Source organism: Ctenopharyngodon idella, chromosome 11 (assembly GCF_019924925.1).
Source record: "Ctenopharyngodon idella isolate HZGC_01 chromosome 11, HZGC01, whole genome shotgun sequence".
NCBI classification, from domain to species: Eukaryota; Metazoa; Chordata; class Actinopteri; order Cypriniformes; family Xenocyprididae; genus Ctenopharyngodon; species Ctenopharyngodon idella.
Genome location: NC_067230.1, coordinates 10,913,705 through 10,931,039, shown reverse-complemented (window position 1 = coordinate 10,931,039; position 17,335 = coordinate 10,913,705). Strand labels below are relative to the sequence as shown.

The window sequence follows — 17,335 nt, the reverse complement described above, 5'->3', positions numbered from 1 at the left end:
ACCACTGCCTTGCTAAAGAATGTCTCCAGACCTAAACCCCATTGAGCATCTGTGGGGCATCCTCAAACGGAAGGTGGAGGAGCCCAAGGTCTCTAACATCCACCAGCTCCGTGATGTCATCATGGAGGAGTGGAAGAGGACTCCAGTGGCAACCTGTGAAGCTCTGGTGAACTCCATGCCCAAGAGGGTTAAGGCAGTGCTGGAAAATAATGGTGGCCACACAAAATATTGACACTTTGGGCCTAATTTGGACATTTTCACTTAGGGGTGTACTCACTTTTGTGGCCAGCGGTTTAGACATTAATGGCTGTGTGTTGAGTTATTTTGAGGGGACAGCACATTTACACTATTATACAAGCTGTACACTCACTACTTTGCATTGTAGCAAAGTGTCATTTTTTCAGTGTTGTCACATGAAAAGATATAATAAAATATTTACAAAAATGTGAGGGGTGTACTCACTTCTGTGAGATACTGTATATATATTTATTTATTATATTATATTATTATATTTATTATAGTGTTGTCAATAAAATACAATCATCATCTAATCTCCTCACATTCTTTCTTTTGTCCCAGTCCCATTGACATGGATAGGGCCATTAGAGGAGTGTCTTTGTTTTCCCAGGCGTGAAACACTCATTCATGATGATTCACGCCTCCTCGCATACAGTCTTCTGACACAAAATGTGTCTTAAGCCTGGAACACACCAAGCCGATGCCAACGAACTAGTGGTTATGAAAGCAGACTGCGGGGTTAGCTCACATCAGCAGCGTCTGGGTCCAAAGTTGCCCTGACACACCAAACCGACGTTTGACACCCGACGGCCAAGTAGCACATCCGTAAGAAGAAATGCCTTTCCGTACCAGCAGGTGGCAGTAGCTGAACAGCCAATCAGAATGATCAGATGGCCCGACTGACTGACGAGCTCCGACGCCGATTCAACATGTCGAATCGGCCGAAAAAAAGCCGACCAACTTCAGCCGACAGTGCGGAACACTCTGAGAAAACGTAGTTGGTCGACGAACAAAAACTGCCCGACGGCCGACTGTCAGCTTGGTGCGTTCCAGGCTTTACAAATTTTAAATAAATGTATTGTTTTATGTGAATGAGTACTCAGGATGATTGTCACATCGTGAAATCTGCAAAAAGTGGTTTGTGACAAAAAAAAAAAAAAAAAAAAAAAAAAAGGGTTTTACACTAACCACGCATAATTTTCTCAAAAATACAAACTCATACATACTAATACTTACATATTACCGTAGCAGAGTTTGTGCTGGACATAGTGTAGCCATATATAAAGCTATGAAAATATTTTAAGTTATTGAAAGCACAAATGTCAGGGCATGTCAAAACATCTCCAGGGCCCCAAAAACACCTCAGACCCCAGAGGGTTAAAGCTCTTGATTCTACCTTGTACTTGCCCTTATGAAAACAGTTCTTGTAGCATTTGTTACAATGGATATAACTACAGGTAAGACCATGGCTCCTCATTACCATACTTAGGACAATGTTGACTTTTTTCTTATTATTCTATAACATTTATAAAAAAAATGGCAACCTACACATTTAGAAACTAGATACAACATGCCACTGTTGCAATGTAGATCTATAGTGAAAAATATATTTCCTTAACAGATTATCTATTATAAATTCTACAAGTTGGTCAAAATTAACCACAATAAATACAATAAAATGTGATAAATTTTAGTATGGGTGGTCATGAGTACTTTAAAAAGCGTGGCTATTAGATCATGTTTGACTTTCTCCATAGTGTTTTAAAGTAGAAAATGTTAAATGGAATTGAAATGGGTTGCACATTTTATCATTGGCACCACAATAGCACACAAATCTTTTTACACTTTTGGAGCGCTCTAGTGAAAGCGGGCATAGTAAAGCATATGATGATTCATGAGCCACTCATGAACAATAAAATAAAACAGGCTTCAGTCATGTTGGGCATTAAGGATGGGATATTAACGCATATATTAGCTCCAAACATGCAATGTATATAAGTAATTAATAGCAATTCTATTCTTCCATTAACTATGGTATAAATATTGGGGAGGGGGGCTGTACTTGACAGATTTGGTTATTGCCTCAACCCCCCCCCACCAAATTCATTTATGCACTTCAGGTTTGGGTAAGAAGTGTACATGCCTTAGGACCTCTGCTGATAATGCAAACAAATAAACGGTGTGAATTCTTTATTTGTCCTCTAATCTAGTTGCAGTACTTCGCAAGCTGTTGCTGGCTGAGACCTCCAAAATCCAGAAGTGTGAAAAGGCTGACAACACTTACTGTTCCTGCTGTGTCCAGGATCTCCAACATGCACTGCTGACCGTCCACCTCCACTTGCTGTATGAGAAGAGGGGATGACATTAAAGTAAACAGAGGTAAGCTTTTATTACCCACTAGGGTTTTAAACAAAATACAGGATAAGCTACTGATCAGAGAATTGCTACCTTTCTGTAGGAGTCTTCTATTGTGGGGTCATATTTCTCAACGAAAATTCCCTGGACAAACTGGACCGTCTGCAAGAGGCACAGATATTAAATTAGAGCCAGAGAATGTTTCACACAGGCCTTTAAATAGTCAGTGTGAGAGAGGGGGAAAAAAAAAAACAAACAAACACAACAGGCATCTCATTAAACAGTAAAAAAGGGTCTTCAAACAGGGGTCCACAACCCCTAGGGGGTACCGCAGGGGGTCTGCCAATAAATGTTTGATCACAAATAATTTGTTAAATTAAAACATGGGTTAAAAAAAAAAAAAAAAAAACACATCACAGAGTCAAATTTAAACATAATATTGGGTTTTAAAAAGATTACTCCATTAACAAGCTGGAGTCGGGAAACGCGCCAGCGCGTTTTTTCTCACATAGCAGCAAAATCAACTTAAAATACTTTAAAATACTTTTTAAAATATTAGTAATATATCAATTGAAACTATAGAATGTATTTTGTGTACACTCAGAGTAAAAACAAAAATTGTGCTTTTTGCAAAATAAAGAAAACATGCGTGATCTGTCGTCTCCCTCTGAAGGAAGTCCATTCTGATAGTCCTCAGAAAATGAACTTTAACTTAGTAAAAACTAATCACAAAAAAATGAGATGTCTAAAGAAACATTGAAATGTCAGGTTTTAAATCATGTAAGTCAAATCGAAAACATATTCTCTGTTTATGTAATCTGTCTGAAAAGAGAAGGTTGTCAGACATTTGCGAGTCAGCTCATTATCTGCTAATGCAGCCACACCCACTTAGCGCGCCTATTCAGATGCAAATTCTGAGGCTATACATTCTACAGAGTGAACGCCTGCATCAGCTCAGAAAAATGCAACAAGCTTGGTCAGTTTCGTGTAGGCTACTTTTCATCGTTTTGAGATGTGTTGAAGAATAATTCTAAAAGGATTTACCTCAGTGAAAGAGCTGGTTTCACTTTCATTTCGAGGATCAACTAGATCGAAGTTTTTTTTATTCTTTAGTTCTTTAATTGCGATATAGTCTGTGAATATTAAACCGCAAAAAGAAGTTTTGTGTGTCTCAGTGTGAATTAATGGGGCAGATCGACTTACATTAGTAAACTGCCATGGCTATTCCCAAACTATATTGCTATACGGAGATGAGTGAAATCGACTGAAATACGTAATAAATACTGAAATAAAATGTGTTAGCAAATTATTAAACTGCACATTAACATTTAGGCTCTATAATATAACAAATATAATATATAAAATGCCATAGAGGTAATATGAATGTTTAGACGCTTTGCATCACAGAAATAGATTATATTTTAAAGTATATTAAAATACAAAACCATTATTTTAAATTGTAATAATATTTCACAGTATTGCTGTTTTTTTCTGTATTTTTGATCAAATAAATGCAGGCTTGATGAGCATGAGACTTCTTTCAAAAACATTATAAATAGAAATGCATCCAATCTTTTGACTGGTACTGTAATTTAAAATATAGGCCTATACAAAATTTTCACCACATGATGTGCAATAATACATGCATGCATAAGATCACAAAAATCATGTTTTCTGTTAAGAGTGGACATTATATTAACATTAATACAATAGCTGACATGATCCTGTTATCAGCATGCTCACAGATGTTTTTTTTCTTTTATCTCACAGATTTGAGAATCATAGTGACCAGATATTGGTCCACACTGGACTGCATGCATATGATACTGAGATCACTGGCTGGAAGCAGGAAAGTTTTTTTTTTTTTTTTTTTTTTCCCCTCCATTGCAGAAACACCAAATGCCAGGTATGTGATGTTCACATATATCTTTGAACAGGATTTATTTCCAGGTATAATTGTGTACTCAAAATGTGTCTTTGACTCTCATTTATATAGTTAACTATATTTTAAATAAACTTTAAACAAAAAAAATTATATATTTCTTTTGTCATTGCATTCTTTCTCGTTCTAAGTTCTTAGGTCACATTCCTGACCTAATGGCTCATTAGGGGCAGGGTCTTAATCTCCTCAGGTGTGAATCACAGCATTATTCATGAAGATTCACACCTCTTCACATACGGGCTCTCTAAACAAAAAGTGTCTTAGAAATTTAAAATCAATACATTGTTTTTTTGTGTCCCAGTAGGCAGGATAATTTCCACATAATTTTAAAGCGAAAACTGTAGACTAAAATATACAATTCCCAAAAGTCTTGTGAAAAAATATTTAGTATGCATTTTGAGGCCTTATTTCAGTGACTTATTTTTTCAAAAACCACGCATATACGTAATACTATCAAAAATACAAACATGTTGTTGCTCACATATTATTGTAGCCTAGTTTGTGCTGAATACAGTGTAATGAGACTTTTGTCATTAATATATGTTTATAAACAACTAAAAAAAGCACAAATGTCAGGGCATGTCAAAAATACTCCAGGCCCCCAAATCAGCCTCAGACTCCAGAGGGTTAATAAAACCCATGCATCCACCTGCTGCGTGAGCAGTCACGTGGATGTACGATACAGTCAATGTGATGTGATTGTTATTGAAGACTATGAGCACTATAACTTGAAAACGCTACTGGCTAATATGATATTTTATAGAGACCTTTATAGAGACTGCCAATCAAACTTCCCAAAGCGATTATTGACAGATCAATCGGCGCACCCCTAATTTTTTGAATGGAAAGTTCATACTTGGCATCAATACGTAAATAGGTCTATAGAACTAAATGACAAAAGACAGCACATTCAATCAGGGAAATCCAAAGCCATTTGGGATGCAGTCATCTACTGATCACTACTGTGGATCATATTATTGCTTGGCTGCTTTGAAGTTTGGTGAGGAAGAGATGGTATACTGTACTTACCAGGGCTGACTTGCCCACACCACCAGAGCCCAACACCACAAGCTTGTATTCACGCATGGCAGGGTCTCTTCACCAGACTCCTCAGTGCTCTAAAAACAAGATAAGAACAGAATGAGTAGGTTACTGCATATGGATATATGGTAGTTTGTGTCTGCGGGGTAGAAAGCGTCCTGGATCATAGCCTATGGGTGGGGGATATTACAAGCATGACCTCTTAAACACAAAGCAGCTGTGGGTTCTGGATGGAAATGTGCAGTCTTGAGCCAGGAATGAGGCCTGCTAAGCCCCTGGGCCTATATGGATTTAACACATATCAGCAGGCCCACACTGATTTGGATGCCACATGAGACATCAACCCTCTACAGACACACTGAATCTCGAGTCGGCACTGGCTACTAAGTTTTTTATTTTACTCGCTAGACTTTTTACATGGAATGCAAGAATAATGAAAAAAAAAAAAAAAGGCTATATAAATACATTATAAAATATACATTTCAAATATTAAAGACAAGTAAACAGTCTGTAATAAAATATGAACAAATAATCAAACTACAAACAGTAGCAAAAATATATACAATAGAACAAAATGCAAATGAAAAACGAAATGAAAAAAAAAAAAATTAAAGCTGCAAGCAGCGATGAAAGGGCCCTCGCACCCGGGCTCACTGCCACCCGGCGGCATTAGGTTAAAAAAACAAAAAAAACAAAACAGTGAACAGTGGGCGACATGCATGTAAGCGAGTAAATACAGGAGAATTATGGCCAAGTCATTTCAAAGTGCCAGACTTCCTGCTGCCAACAGGTGGCACTTTAACTGTTACTGAATATTGCCATGTAGATGACTTCAGGCCAAGACTGTTATCAAACATGTGAAATTTGGAGCAGATCGGACTTTGTATGCCTGAGTTACAACAACTTACTGTTTTGTGGCGTTAAATCGCATACATTAGCACTTAGCCAAGTGTTGCATGATTTAACATGTTTCTAGTGTGTTTGGTACTTTGTGGCATATTGAAATGTGTTTTCTGGGAGTGAATTACAGTGTAAAGCATGCCATTTTTTGTTGCCAGCAGGTGGCGCTATGACTAACTGAATATTGGCATATAGATGTCTTTAGGCCAGGACTCTTATCACACATGTGAAGTTTGGGGCAGATCGGACATTGTATGCCTGAGTTACAACAGCTTTCTCTTTCATGGAGAAACATCAGACTTTGTCAGGCCGCCACGGACATGCCCTTTAGTGAAAACTCTAGACCTTCACAATTTAACATCGCTAAGGCCTTTAGATTAGACTGACCAAATATGTTGTTGTTCTGGTTAAATCTGTATGAGGAGTTAATCACAGTGTAAAACATGTAATTTCCTGTTGCCTGGAGGTGGCGCTATGACCGTAACTTAATATTGCCATGTAGATGTCTTCAGGCCAGGACTCTTATCACACATGTGAAGTTTGGGGCTGATCCGACTTTGTATACCTGAGTTCATAAACTTCCTTTTCATGGCGAAACATCGAAATTTGTCAGGCCGCCACGGACACGCCCTCCAGCAAAAACTCTAGATCTTCGTAATTTAACGTCGCAAAGGCCTTTAGATTAGACTGACCAAATATGATGTTGATCTGATAAAAGCTCTAGGAGGAGTTCGTTAAAGTACAACATCTGGAAATGGCAAAAAGTGCTCAAATTTTGCAGAGAAAATTCAAAATATCTGACTTCCTGTTGGTTTTCAGACTTTGCACCAGGAGACTTTTTTGTAGGGATTGGGCTGTTACATGTGTCTACTGAATTTCATACCTGTATGTGAAACGTGGTGCAAGGGGCACTTCGTTGAAATACTGTAGGTGGTGCTATCGAGCCATTTTGCCACGCCTAATTCTGAGTCCCATAACAGACGTAAATTTTCACCACTTCTGACGCGTGTGCAAAGTTTCATGAGTTTGAGCATGTTCAGGCCCTCAAAAATGCGATTCATTTGGGAGAACAAGAAGAAGCAGCGGAAGAATAACAATAAACGGAGCAATTCCAATAGGGTCCTCACACCATCGGTGCTTGGGCCCTAAAAAAAAAAAAAAAAAAAAAAAAAAAAAAAAATGGACAGCAGGAATGTTAGGCTGTTGTCACTTTAAGACAGATCCAATAAACTGATACTGTTGCACATGCGTTGTCTTGATCGTTTGCGTTCACTTAAGACATAACTATGTTTACTAGGATACTCGTCAAGATGGCCATTTTGACAACTATGTGTGAAATAGTCTAGAGCTATTTTGACAACTAACATTTGAGAGCAGTAGTACTGGTGTAACTAAGTTCTACAGATAGTGGCACCAGCACCTGATTTGGTAGGGCTTGATTGGGATTTTTTTTTAAATCATAAAAGGTAATTTAACTTATTGACAACAGTAACCTAGCAAAAACCTAATTTTACAGGGACAACTTTTAAGAAGAGTAGCATAATTAAAGTACCATTGTTCTTCTATAGTAGCATAAGAATCATACTGAACTGACTGACAGCTTCAATGCTTATAAAAGGAGTGCCCTTTACTTGCTTTCTGTGTAAATCAGTTGTCAAACAAGTTTTAGATGTGACTTTTCATGCTTCATACTTCAGCACGAAAAAAGTGCAAAGCTTTGACAAAAGTTGATTTCTTGATTTGATATATTAAAATAGTGATTTCATAATGTCTAAATATAAATTCAAAAGCAAAATGTGTAAAAAAAAAATATATCAGGGAGGGAGTGGAAATGGCTAATAAGCTAGTAAGTTTTACAAATTTTTTCAGTAAATTTCTCTGTGGTCTCTATAAAGGCAGAAGAACCGATCAGATTACACAAAACCAGCTAGATCAGTGTTGTAAAATGCAGTCTACTGCTGCTAAACTGCAGGATGTGCTTGATATTGAAAAAAAAAAAAAAAAAAAAAAAAAAAAGTTATTAAAATTATGCTAAAGTGATACTGTTCCCCAAGTGGCTTTCTGTGCGCGAGACGGAGTAGTACACGGGCAAGCAAAGTGGACTTTGAGCTTTGGGTTTGTGTAGTTAAATACAAACAGAAATGTGTCAAAATCCCCGGCCTGGTGAGTATTCGCTTAAACCCCTTCAGTTATGTCTTAAGTGAACATTTACATTTGATTACTTTCTGTTGATAAAGACTGTTCTATTTTATTATTATTATTATTATTATTTTTTTTTTTTTTTTACAGGAATGCTATATTAACGAGTTGTCAATTCATGATACTATCTCATTTCTTTATTTCTCATCTCCATCTCAATTTTTTAATACTTTAAATACATTTTTGTTAAGAATAGTTGGCCTATATTTCAGTGATCGGTATCAGTGATCGTATCGGCCAATACTGCTTCCAGTGATCGGTAATCTGCCCCAAAAAATCCTGATTGGAGCGCCCTTAATATTCAGAATACATAATACACACAGGTTCACTTTAGTGTAAAAAAGGTGTCACAGAAAGCCATTCAGCTGGCTTTCATATAGCAAACATACATGCAGCCAAACACAGGTCTTCTGAAGTTATGAGTCCTTGGTGAGGGGCCAAATCCAAACATTGGCCAGGCTGTGTGCACTCAAGGAACACTAAACTCATCCAGTGTTATTTGGAGAGGTTCATAGGTGCCGTTGCTCGAATGCCTTAGTCTGATTTTGGTTTTGCAGGATTGGTTGGCATGCACAGAGGAGAATTTTCTTCCTTTAATGGTAAAGGCGGTGTAGAAAAGGCAATGAGATGCCAAGCTAAGGCCACTGAGAGGGAAAATTACCAGAGGTAAATGTAGAATGTGATTAGGAGCATTTCAGGAGCAAACAACTTCCAGCCATGAGTTGCACATGATGTCTGGAGAAAATACACTGTCTCTCCATGTGTTTGTCTTTCAGTAAGATTACATCTCTTGTCGCACAAAAAAACAACTGCAACTCCACGCAATTCAAATTATGTTCAAAAGCAAGCAAATTCATGCATTCAATGGATAGCTAGTTAAAAACATTAATTCTCTTTTTTTCCTCCTTTGTTTCATTAGGACATTCAAACGAAAAATAAACAAATCTACCTTCCTCAAGTATGACATCATTACTGAATTCAACATGAGGAATAGTCTTTCCATGTATGGATGGAGAGGAGAGGCTGCTTTCTCCACACAGCATGAAGAGCCAAACTTGCCTGACCTGAACTGCTCTGCTTAAAGTCTTCTGAAGTCATAGCAGGGCTCAACGCTAAGGATTTTTTTGCTTACTTGCACTGCAAATAATTTCACTAGCCTTACAAAAAAAAAATCTAATTTGGATCAAACTGCTAGCCTAACTAATATAAAGTTCAAACGGTAACACTTTACAATACGGTTCATTAGTTAAACATTTGTTATTGTACTAACATGAACTAACCATGAGCAATACATTTGTTACTGTATTTACTAATCTTCGTTAACGATAGTTAATGAAAATACAGTTGTTCATTGTTTGTTCATGTTAGTTAACAAGATTTTAATAATTAGTAAATGTTGAAATTAGCATTAAAGATTAATAAATGCTGTATAAGTGCAGTTCATTATTAGTTCATGTTAACTAATGCAGTTAACTAATGTTAACTAATGAACCTTACTGTAAAGTGTTACTGTTTATTTTATGTATATTACATTTAATACTTTATCTGAATCAATTATTATTGCCTCGTTATTATACCCATGAGATGTAGTAGAGATGAACCGATCGACTGGCAAGGGATCAGAATCGGACAATTTCCTGCATGATCGGCCCGGATCGGTGACTGGCCGGTCAGTCTCACATCTTTCACACCAAATTCAGTAGACACATGTAACAGCCCAATCCCTACAAAAAAGTCTCCTGGTGCAAAGTCTGAAAACCAACAGGAAGTCAGATATTTTGAATTTTCTCTGCAAATGGCTTGAACACACCAAGCCGACGGTTGGCCGTCGGGCAGTTTTTGTTCGTCGGCCAACTAAGTTTTCTCTGAAGTTGGTCCTCGTCAGCTTTTTTCCAGCCGATTCGAAATGTTGAATCAGCGTCGGTGCTCGTCAGTCCGTTGGGCCATCTAATCATTCTGATTGGCTGTTCAGCTACTGCCACCTGCTGGTACAGAAAGCCATTTCATCTTGCGCAGGCGCAGAACGGATGTGCTATTTGGCCGTCGGGTGTCGAGCGTCGGTTTGGTGTGTCAGGGCAACTTTGGACGCTGCCAATGTGAGCCAACCCCGCAGTCTGCTTTCGTCACCACTAGTTCGTCGGCGTCGGCTTGGTGTGTTCCGGCCTTAAGAGTTATAACTTTAATTGTAAGCATTAATCAAATTTTTTTTTTTTACAATGAAGCCTATCCAATGTTATTTTACATTTGATTACTTTAATTTCTGTAGTATTTCTTACCAGAATAAAAAAAAAAAAAAAAAAACCTGAAACCTTAACATGAAAAACTTTGAAGTTTCTTAGCTCTCTTTATTCTATTGCATTTTTTTTTTTTGCAATTTGTTTATTTGTTCTTATTTTATTACTGACATTTTACTTGTTTTTTTTCTATGAAAGTAAAACTTTTTTTGCGAAGAAAAGTAGATTTTTGTTTGTATATGCTGTCAATTATAGTTCTTAGAAAGAAAAAAAAAAAAAAATCTGAATTGGTAGACGACGACAACGACGACGACGACAACAACAACAACAACAACAACAACAACCACCACCAACAACCCATTCATTTCCCAATGGCAAATGTTATGGTTATGGTATCTAACAAAATGGACCATGCTAACCAGACCCTGACCTTGTTTGGAACAGATCCCTGGCAACACATGTTGAGTGCCAAATGTTGTATTATCAGGTGAAAAATGAAAAGAGAAAGCACAAACACCGTGTCTACACATGACGTGAGTGGTGTGACCAAAAAAAAAAAAAAACCCATTATAATCAGTGACACTATGCTCCATTACATTTCTGACATCCAAGCCAATCCAAGCACTCACGCTACTTCTGATACTAAGAACAAACAGATTTGCAATAGTTGCTTTGCCACGTCTAGCGTAGACAGCCTCAAGCTGTTGCGTTCGCTGTGTACAGTGAATTAATTCATCACAGCCACCTGACTGATGCTACAATAGGGGTGGGACAAAATATCGATAGGACGATATATCGTCGTCCTTCTCTGTGCGATGAGAATTGATATGCTGGTACCAAATATCGATATTTTAATTAATAAAATAAGGCGTTATAAATAGATTTCCCTGTTCCCAGCGTTGGTACTTCAAGGCGGCGCTCAACACATGAATGAGGGAAACGTGAACTTAAGTTAACTAGCCTAAGAAAAAGAGGTTTTTCAACGGGATGCCGGACAGCAGTGTGAGTAAAATAATAGATGCCCCAGCCACGTTTAAGTTCAAAGTCTGGACGCACTTCGGCTTTTATACCATTTATTAGGGCTGTGTATTGCCAAGAATCTCACGATACGATACGTATCACGATACAGGGGTTACGATACGACATATTGTGATATATTGCGATACTGTAAGAAAGGCGATATATTGCAATATTTCTTGTTTTTTTAGAAAGAGGATCTAATTTTAGAAAAAAACGGTCATAAAGAACACACCACCATATGCATAAAACCTGAAAACAACTTTATTTTATGCAATCTAAGGGAAAATAGTAAAGTGACTGCAGGATTATTTAGGTGTATGTTTCAAAAGGTTTACAGTATAGCAGTTTTTAATTTCTAAACTATTTAAGAACTAGTGCATAGTCCATTTCATGAATGTCTGTTTGTTTTATATTTAATACTGTAGCTGCTTGCTTTAAAGCAGTCTATTGCTATTTAAATAAACGTGCCGTCACTGAGGTGCTGAACAGAGCTGGTGCAAACATATCCACGTCGCTATGATCAGATGCTTTCTTTCTGCTGTCACTGCTGTCATTTTGGTTGTGTGTTTATTTTGTTACTGAGAGGAAAACGTGCAGTACATATTACATATTCTATCGAACGCCTCTGTCAGCAGCGCGGATGGCGTCGGGATATTAAGTGAGCTCTCAGATTCAATGCGTTTCCCGAGTTTTGGATTATAACATGGCCTATTTTGCAAACAACTGACTCTTGTCGATCTCCTTAGTGGTTTCTTTATAGTTAAAGCCAAAATGAGTCCACACTTCAGCTCTGTATACCGCGGGAGCGGAATAATTCTATCATGTTGTGAGCTGGGTTTGCTAATGCTAACGCTAGCTATGCACCTTGCGCTCCGGCTCCGCGTCAGTTTACGTTCTGAGATAACGCTGACATCTAGCGGTTTGGTTTTATACAGTGTGTGGTTTAAGTTGAACAAACCCACAAATGTTGGATGTAAATAAGTAAATATCGATACAGTGTTTTTGATAATCGATACAGTATCGCCAAACATAATATCGCGATATTCACGTGTATCGATATTTTCTTACACCCCTATCATTTCTGTGACAAACGTAGACATCTTTGACGTTCTTCACCATATACATAGGCCATTATACATAGGACATTTACATTATACATAGGAGTGTTTGAAAGCAGGTGTCTATCAGCGGATATATTAGGGATCCGCTGGTAGACGCCTGCTTTCAAATGCTCCCACATGAATCTGCAAGTGCTCGGTGAAGAGCGTTAAAGATGTCTATTTATTACAATGTTTTTGAAGCATTGATCACTGTAGCCAATCACAGACATATGTTTAGCTTGTGAACACACAATGGCCAATCAGAGGTGTTTAAGAATCCACTCAACAGCACTCAAAATGCTAGGCTATGCTGGTACATCACATTTTTAAACATTTTAAAATACCCAAGTCGGTACCTTTGACAACACTATTGCCAGGTTTAATTTAAGGAAGCTGGTAAACACTGAGAGGTTCCCAGATTTAACCCTTGTGTATTGTTCAAATTTACTACCCTTTCGTTATGTTCGGGATGAAAACATCCACTAAATTAAACTGCTGTAAAAATGTATCAGATAAATATTTTTCAATTTTTTTTTTGCATAAATCTGTTAAATAACCTCAGTCCTGATCAAAACTACTAAACGTTTAAAAAAAAAATCCAGGATTTTTACTCTTTTATTGCCAAGTTTATAAATGATGTCACTGATTTGGGGAAAAACAAACACAAAACGACTTATTTTCAATATAAAAAGTGATTGTGGACTGGATTTTTTTTTTTTTTTTTACCTTTTATCACAGTCTTGGACATGTGAAAGATTAGTAACAACATTGGTTTTGATGCATTGTTAGTTTTTGTGCAGCATCAGATTTTAATTTTTTCTCCCTCATTTACTGCTCGTGGCTGTTTTTGCCCCATTGACTTCCATTATAATGACATTTTTTGATTGCAAAGCCATGACACCATATAATCATGCATTCTTGATTGATGGTGGTTTTCCCGTTGGGAAGAGGTACCATTTGTCATTTTTGATCACCAGGTGGCACCATTAACCCTTTAGATAGGCCTGTGCAAAAAAGCTTAGTTTCTGGCATTTATATGGAGTTATATGGAGTATAACAGCATATTATAGTGTGTGTGTGTGTGTGTGTGTGAGAGAGAGTGAGTGAGTGAGTGAGTGAGTGAGTGAGTGAGTGAGTGAGTGAGTGAGAGAGAGTGTGTGTGAGAGAGACCTTACGCCAACTTACTGTGATGTATCTGAAAAAAAACCTCAGCATGGAGTAAACAAAAACAAAGTAAGTGTATTTATGCACCTGCTGCCTTTTGATGGTGAGAAGTACAGACTAAACAAAAACAAGGTAAGTGGATTTAAACACTTGAATGCCATCCTGCTGGTCATTTCACGGTGAGAAGAGCAGCAAGCAACATGACAAAGGGATTGACTTTTAGAAATGATTATGCAGCCTGACCCCTCCAGCGAGCTGCAGGATTTAGTGTCTTCTCCCTCTGACACCACAGACTCAGGAGAGTCAGATCCTGATTTTGTTGTGGCACCCTCATCATCCTCTACAGCTTCCACTGAAAGTGAGGAGGATTCAGAGGATCCTGGATCTGGGTGGATTGGGAGAAGCGGCGAAGTGTGGTTTTCCACCAACGTGGAGAAAACTCCCTTTCTTCAGCCTGCCAGAGGCGTGACTCCAGGACCGACACATTAAGGCAGGAACACACCAAGCCGACACCGACGAAATAGTGGCGACGAAAGCAGACTGCAGGGTTGGCTCACGTCGGCAGGGTCTGGGTCCAAAGTTGCCCTGACACACCAAACCGACGCTCAACAGCCGACGGCCAAGTAGCACGTCCGTTCTGCGCCTGCATAAGATGAAATGCCTTTCCGTACCAGCAGGTGGCAGTAGCTGATTCAACATGTCGAATCGGCCAAAAAAAAAAAAAAAAAAAAAAAAAAACGGATGAGGACCAACTTCAGCCAACAGTAAGGAACACATTGAGAAACCTTAGTCGGCCGAGGAACAAAAACTAACCGACGGCCGACTGTCGGCTTGGTGTGTTACTGCCTTTATGCCATCGCAAGGGTCCAGAATGTGGATTCTGTGTTCAATCTGTTTTTTACGGAGGAGATGATTGACCTCATTGTCAGCATGACTAACCTCCATAGGCGCCTCACAATGAGAAACTGGAGTTGTTGCACTTTGGTTCATAATAAATTATGTTCATAAATCTGATGCAGAGTAGATTTTTTACAGAAAAAAAAAAAAAAAAAAAAAGGAAAAAAGTGTATCACTGAAGGATTTTAAGGTTTTAAACTGGCTTTACCATCAAGAAGAGACAAGCATTTCACACATAGGCCGTCCGTACTTCTCACCATCAAAAGGCAGCAGGTGCATAAATACACTTACTTTGTTTTTGTTTACTCCATGTAGTTCTGAGAGCTGAGGTGCATATTTTGATTTTCTCAGACGCATCAAGGTAAGTGCGCAAAGGTCTCTCTCTCACTCTCACTCACTCACACACACACACAATAATATGCTGTTATACTCTATATAACTCCATATAAAAGCCAGAAACTAAGTTTTTTTTTTGCACAGGCCTATCTAAAGGCTTAATGGTGCCACCTGGTGATCAACTGTAAAAATGACAAATTTTACCTCTTCCCAACAGGGAAAACCATCATCAATCAAGAATGCATGATTATATGGTGTCATGGCTTTGCAATCAATAAATGTCGTTATAATGGAAATCAATGGGGCAAAAACAGCCACGAACAGTAAATGAGGGAGAAAAAATTTAAATATGATGCTGCACAAAAACTAACAATGCATCAAAACCAATGTTGTTACTAATCTTTCACAAGTCCAAGACTGTGATAAAAGGTAAAAAAAAAAAAAAAAAAAAAAAAAAAATCCAGTCCACAATCACTTTTTATATTGAAAATAAGTAATTTTGTGTTTTTTTTCCTCAAATCAGTGGCATCATTTATAAACTTGGCAATAAAAGAGTAAAAATCCTGGATTTTTTTCGTCAGGACTGAGGTTGATTAACAGATTTATGCAAAAAAAAAAAAAAAAATTATCTGATACATTTTTACAGCAGTTTAATTTAGAGGATGTTTTCATCCACGAACATAACAAAAGGATAGTAAATTTGTCCACAGTGTATTTTTGAGGTTTTTAAAATTTTCAAAGCATTTTCCCAAAATATGTATCAAAATAAGATTTGTCACCAAAAATCATTCCATTTGCTGAAACACAGAGAAAGTTGTGGCAAAATTAAGACTCAAAAACACCCCGCAGTGGATGAAAACATCCCCAACAACATATAAAGCTTATACAAAAAACTTAAGCTAAATGTGTCAGTTTACATGCAAAGAAAAGTTTAATCTTTTAAAAAGTATAAGCATAAAATGTTTAATTTACTTAAAATGTTAAATTTAATTTACAGACTAAAAAAAATTGTGTGCTGTTTTCTAACAGTTTGGACTTTAATAAAGAGAGAAAACCTGCACTTAACCTTTTCACTGGCATTTTGTTTTCATAGTTAGACATATCATGATGTATCATTATATAGGATTGTCTAGCAATATATCGATTATCGCAGAATCGCTGTATCGTGATATTGTTATTGTGAGCCATGTATCGTGATCGTATCTTAAGGCAGTGGTTCCCAAACCTGTCCTGGAGGACCCCCAGCCCTGCACATTTTGTATGTTTCCCCTCATATATCACACCTTATTCAACTCATGTGCTCATTAGACAGCAAGACCTGAAATGGGTGTGTTAGAAATAGGGAGACATACAAAATGTGCAGGGCTAGGGGTCCTCCAGGAAAGGTTTGGGAACCACTGTCGTAAGGGACCCTGTGATTCCCACCTCTATGCTACAACCACAATTTCTCAACTGAAAAATGGTTCAGACAGACAAAATGTGTGATTGACCCTCATCATGGTTTTCAGTTTGTTAGTTTTACAAATTCTAACTGGATTATCAAACAACTTGTTGCTCTTAATAGTCACAAAATTATCAAATTCTATGGTCCAAGACTTTGGAAAAAAAAAAAAAATCAACTGTTCTAAAACATTACAGTTTTCATCTCACTGTTTGTCTTAAACTGGATTTTTATTTATTTTGGTAACTGAAGAGAATCACTCTGGTGACTTACAGCTTCAGCGTGATACCACAAAAGACTAAATACAGAGTCTATAATATCCCTTTCATGCAGATGAGAGAAAGCGACTACCCAAATGCTTCAAAGAAAGCAAAACACATCACAAAGTCAATTGCAATGTTTCCCATACATTGATTTATTTGTAGCGGTCCGCCACAATATCAACAGTGACCGCCAAAAATAGATTTAAACTGTTCCAAAAATGGATCTGGTGGGATGTGTGGGAGAAATTCTATAACATTTCAAGAATATTAATATAGTAATGAATGCACTGAAAAGCCCTTGCACTATTCATATACTGTTTGTCAGATATTAATTCTGAGAGATAGAGTATAAGACAGTAGAGCTTCACAATTAATCTTTAAAAGATTGTGATATCGAATCAAACACCTACACAACCTTATTTCTA

General features: G+C 37.5%; 1 protein-coding gene across 3 annotated transcripts in view; it reads right to left on the bottom strand.

The window, feature by feature from the left end:
- The window catches only part of rap1ab (RAP1A, member of RAS oncogene family b), a 54,998-nt gene that overhangs the window by 24,615 nt on the left and 13,048 nt on the right, over positions 1–17,335 (bottom strand). For all 3 annotated transcript variants that reach the window (XM_051911558.1, XM_051911559.1, XM_051911557.1), the window contains exons 2-4: positions 5,345–5,433; positions 2,467–2,535; positions 2,303–2,359 (exon numbers count right to left, since the gene is read on the bottom strand). In XM_051911558.1, the coding sequence (XP_051767518.1) occupies positions 2,303–2,359; positions 2,467–2,535; positions 5,345–5,401 (183 nt within the window). In that variant the 5' untranslated portion in view covers positions 5,402–5,433. The remainder of the gene's footprint in view (positions 1–2,302; positions 2,360–2,466; positions 2,536–5,344; positions 5,434–17,335) is intronic.